The 5111-nt window shown below is 37.1% G+C and overlaps 1 protein-coding gene across 2 annotated transcripts; it reads right to left on the bottom strand.

Annotated features, from left to right (window-relative positions):
* Positions 1–1240: 1240 nt before the first annotated feature.
* LOC149251376 (protein RGF1 INDUCIBLE TRANSCRIPTION FACTOR 1-like) lies at positions 1241–4688 on the bottom strand. 2 transcript variants are annotated; one of them, XM_089459394.1, is made up of 6 exons: positions 4293–4677; positions 4119–4195; positions 2413–2604; positions 2222–2296; positions 1972–2112; positions 1241–1777 (listed from the first exon to the last, which is right to left on the bottom strand). In XM_089459394.1, exons 2-6 carry the CDS (start codon positions 4119–4121, stop codon positions 1442–1444), a joined length of 747 nt encoding a protein of 248 aa, XP_089315520.1. In that variant the 5' UTR covers positions 4122–4195; positions 4293–4677; the 3' UTR covers positions 1241–1441. The 2 variants fall into 2 exon arrangements, with proteins under 2 accessions (XP_089315520.1, XP_089315521.1); XM_089459395.1 differs by having other exon boundaries at positions 1972–2070; positions 4119–4688.
* Positions 4689–5111: the final 423 nt, after the last annotated feature.

Raw genomic sequence — 5111 nt, 5'->3', positions numbered from 1 at the left:
TTTTCCAACTCATGATCATATCTATGGCTACCTCATAAGCTATGGTACCCATATACTGCCTCGCGGCCCTGTTTATCCTTTTTTTCGCCTCCCTATATCGGTAGATCATAAATATCTATAATCTTATCCAAGCTTTCTATGGTATATATAGGACTGCTATCAAATATTTTCTTATGCTTTATAGAAAGGGCATCATCTCATGGAATTATTATGCACATTATGTATTGTCTATACTGAAAATAATAGAAATATACAGCCTTTTTTTCATGAAAAAATATAGACAGAAACCACTCAATTGAGTCGCAAAGCCAACTGCCACTCGAATCCATTTTGCCGTGAGAATTAAGTTTGGGAGCATAATAAATACCCGTGGAAAGGAATGTATGTATGGGAGGCAATTCCATAATGGAGTACAAAGCAAATGGAAAGGAGTTTCCATAATGGATGAAGAAACATGAGGTAGAGGCAGGTTTAAGGTCCGGGCCATAAATTGCTCCGGAGCTGCGCGAGTGCCACAGTTCTGTCGAGTGATGGTGAGTGGCCTCACCTCAAATTAAATTTCATATTTGTCGCAAGAATACTAAAAAGGCGTTGGTTGGCTTTCAAATGGGTATTTTTTCGCTTTTTGGATATATTTTCAAATGAGTTTGTTTAAAATCTAATTAAAAATTGTTTCAACAGCACATTATTAAATTGATACAAAATAAATACCTTGTGAATTTTTTAAAGTTTTGAATCCGTTTGCATTTATATTAAAATACTTTCTGAAATATATAAAATACGGTCTGAACAACCGAAAAAATCTCACCAAAATTTATATTTTCAAATTCCAAAAAAGTTATTTAAAAAAAAACCTTGGACTTTCCATTTAAAATTAAATGTTAACATAATTTTCAATAGCTATGAATTAGAAAATTAGAAACACAGCTGTCTGTCTGGGTCCGTTAGGTTTCAAAATCAAAGCATGACATAATTTTCAATAACTACGTTTGACGGTGAATTAGAAAAATGGAAAAAGCAATTATGGTGCCTTTAAAATAGGTTAAGTGCCATGTGAGGTGGAGCGTGCACGCTGACTACACAGAATTATTAGCTTTTATAACGTGGTGTTGTCTGACCCACTTTGACGAGTATTCAGTAACAAACGCAGAATGTCCGACAAAACACGAGATACGGTATCACAGCAAATCTGCTTTTAGAAATCTATCGAAACAGCATGGAAAACCAAGGAATCAAGAAATATAAAACAGTGCCAGTCGTAATTTTTGACTTTGGGCGCCTCCTACATGAACATTAAAAATACAGACTGTAGTACAGAAAACCTTGTAAATTGACTCCTCGAACCAGACCAACCCAAAATTTCCGCTACTGCGCACAATACATAACTCTTCGAATAGGCATTCAAAATAAATTAAAATTATTGGAAACATACTATAATTAATTAATATATTGGTGATCTGTGGGGAACACCCTTTCTCCTGCTAGTTGATGGCCGGGCAATAGAGTGGGGCGCAGCTACACGCCTGCATATTTTCTTTACCAAAGGCATGTCTATTTCCGAACATGTCAACATCCAACGCACATCGTTAGCATTGGAGCCAGAACATGTCTCTTCTAACATACTGCTAGCCGATAATTCTTCTTTGATCTCTGCAAGCTTTCCATCCTTGGAACTAATTTCTCTTGGGGAGTAGTCAAAAATATCAGGAAATGGCAGCGAACTGCAATGGTACAGTAATGTAGATAAATCCTTTTCTTTATTCAGCACAGCATTTACCTGCAGCATCAATCCCAATGCCACGCCTACTTGAATATTGTATAGTTGATTTTTTACAAAATTACGCTAGAAATTTTGACAGTTGGTAAAAGTGTGATTGCAACATGAGCAGATTATTCGATAATTTTATTTTGGGAGGATTATAATGCAAGTTCTTGAAAAAAAGGACAGAACAGCCAAGGCAGTCATGTGACCTTGCACGAAACCGAGCAATAACAGTACGCTTCTTGCAGACTTCTGTCACAAGTTTGGCAAGAGTTTACCAGTCCTTTGGCGGGCCTGGATTGGGGTCGCTGGTTCAAAAATACGACCTTCGCACTATTAATGATATATGTCTGCAAAGCTCCGGCCAACCAAAAAAGAAAAATTGAATTTATTAGACACCAAAATTGGTTTTTATCCAGATAATCTTGATTGTTCATCTCAGGCTAGAGAATGCCACACCTGCACTAGCGAGCAATCTAGAAGCTTCTGCAAGTCTAGAAGCCGGATAACATCATGGTACACATACCTTCGCACCTATCACCACAGAAACAAATGATTTGACTCACCCTTGGAAATTTTAACAAGAAAAACATACACATGCTGCTTTGTTTTATATAATGATAAGTTAACTGCATCTTTCTGAAGAAAACCTGAAGAAGCCGATGCGACCGATGGTTGGGAAGACAATGTTGACAGATACTTTTGCTGCAATCGATGCAAAAAATGTTGCTTTCGTTTTTCTTTAATTCTAGATGCTTCGAACAGGCAACAAAGAATTTATCAGTCAGCAGTGCCTCTAACCATGCTGGTTTTGAATGCGAAGGATACAGAGCATATCCCACCTGTATTTACCACAAGAATTTCATATTATTTTAAGTGGACAAACTAGCGTAGAAATTTGATACCTCTAACTTTAGATAAAAAAGGGGGGGACAACCCTATTCCTACCAATTTTGAGTTCTGTGGGGTAGATTTAAAAGTACGTTAAGAAGAATTAGAGCATAAATAGACCAAGATAAAATAACTACGAATTGCTCAGACTCGGACAGGAAATGAACGACAGCAGGAGTCTTGTCGCGAACTATGTTTCCAAATTGCTAAATGCTCAAGAATCGAAAACGCGCCAAGACGACCTCTGGAAAAGGCCCAAATCTGGGGAACTGGTTCAAAAGCGTGCATAGATAATTTAACATTTTATAGAAAAGCTCAATAGTTGAGAGTATTAAAAAGTTAAAATAAATAAAAGTTCGCCTAATTTCCATTTTTCTAAATAGAAGTTGTATAGATGGCAGAAAATTACAGATTCTGAGGATCGTTCCTAAATTTTAAAAACTATTACTCTGGCATGTAGAGTGGAACTTGATCTGAGCTTAAACATTTAATAGAAAGAGGGAGACTTAATGTTTAAGGGCTAAACAGTGAGGATTTAACGGAGGATTTTAACGTGCTCAAGTTTAAAATGCAAAAACATTAAAGCACAAACACAAAATATGAGGAGATCCCGCAGCTTTATATTTCGGGATTCATACTTTTAAACTATTTCCAATCTTGGCGGAAGGAATTCACGGCTTTATAGGTCCTTCCTTTAAAAGTCGTGAAAAGGAACTTGATTCCTTGAAGATTTTAATAGATTTTAATGAGAAAAAGTGTAAAAATTTAGATCCTTATTTACTTTACTCGGCTGTATGTTAATTTATGAAATTATAACAACTTGAAAGCAAAACCACCGAGATTCAATTTATGAACTTGCAATTTTAAAGAAAAATCACTTATATCCGGAATATGACACTGTATTGCGATCTGAATATAATCAAATGTTCAAAATTATTGGGAATTTTATAACCAGATCGTTTATTTTGAAAATTTAGCTAATCCAAACAGCTAAAAACATGAATTTTATAACCAGATCTTTAATTTTGAAAATTTCACGAATTGAAACAGCTAAAAACATGAAACCTCTACAGTGCAAGCTTTTGTGTTGGCCGCTTATTAGTTTGTAATTTTTATCAAAGATATCTAAATTTGTTCACGCTGGCTCAAAGTCGATGACTCGATTTCAAGCAAGTGCTCCGCAATTAGCTATGAAATGACTTCAATTTCTAAAAATAATCAGTCGGCAGCTTCAAAAATTCTGTTTTTTGACAAAGCCACGGTTTAAACTCTAAAGTTCTGGAAAGCTGGAGATATCCCTCGCGGATGCCCAAATTCTTAAAGAATACGTGTCTAATAACTCAAACGAGTGGAAAATCTTGAAAACAATTAAAATCCACTGGAAATTCCGTTTAATTCCAAAGCTCGTAAATATGAAACTTGAACTGATAACCTATGTAAACATACAGAATTAAGCAAAACTTACCATATCGTCTGGGAAGTGGAAGCCGCTGCTGACAAATCTTCAAGAATTGGCGAGGAGAACAATCATACGGTAGAGACCTGAGCAATTGATTGAATTAGAATTTCCTTTGTTGCATAATACTCGTCCAAAAGAGGAGGCGGCGGCTGAAGCACAAGAAACAGAGGTGAAGGATACCAAATATAATCAAGAATCCCTCGGAACGCCTCAAAATGCCGCGCCAACAAAGGGAGCAGTGTACCGGGCCCGGTAGCCGTCCATTCGTTTGACTCTGGAGCTCCAAGGCATCTAGGTTTAGAAATTCAAATACAGGCTCTCATCGCCATTTTTTTTCGGTGTGCCGGAACCCTAGACCGGTAATAGGTCTAGCGAGAGGACGCGGGGTGCCCACGCTTGAGTCCCCGCGAGCATATCACCTTTTGTCGGTCGCCGTGGCTGACAGTCTTTAGCAGCGATGAAAACGGTATGGACGTACTTAACACGGGGCCCGCCACATATTCGGGATGGACACGATTCCCGCCGATTTTCTGTCCTCAAACTTATCGTATTTCCTCCTAACCTCATCGGCGCTGCAATCTGCCCAATTTAAACAAATCAACGCCCATCACTGTTATCGAACGAGCAGACCAATTATCGAATTCAGGGAGCATCGGCGACTCGCACTTTGAAACCATTCGCAATTTCGCAGAACTTCAAGTTACTTGGGGTTTTCATCTGAGAATCCTTTTAATGTTACTAAAATCACTATTAGAAATTAACGCAAATAATGTTAATTTTGTTTGACCAAGGCTTTCACATTAGAAAGTTCAAATGTTGTTTTTTAAATCATGAGCTTATGAATAGGTTTTTGAAAAGGAATATTCATCCTACATACAATGAACATAACTTAGGATTCTTAAAATGTGTGGAGTGGGCCAAAGAAACCACATGGGTTTATTGTTCTTAGAAAAGTAATTTTAACTTTGGTGTAATAGAGATTTCAATCCTTGACATTGA

This window comes from Pinus tabuliformis, chromosome 7 (assembly GCF_031772625.1).
Source record: "Pinus tabuliformis cultivar Carrire ecotype Pingquan chromosome 7, CPIR1, whole genome shotgun sequence".
Classification (NCBI taxonomy): domain Eukaryota; kingdom Viridiplantae; phylum Streptophyta; class Pinopsida; order Pinales; family Pinaceae; genus Pinus; species Pinus tabuliformis.
The sequence above is the reverse complement of the archived record's forward strand: the minus strand, read 5'-3'. Positions and strand labels throughout refer to the sequence as shown.

Coding starts and splice junctions, on each gene's coding strand:
- LOC149251376 (XM_089459394.1), bottom strand. Junction 2,297..2,412: donor GGTCGCATCGGCTTCTTCAG/GTTTTCTTCAGA, acceptor CTGTGGTGATAG/GTGCGAAGGTATGTGTACCA. Junction 1,778..1,971: donor ATTGCTCGGTTTCGTGCAAG/GTCACATGACTG, acceptor TTGATGCTGCAG/GTAAATGCTGTGCTGAATAA.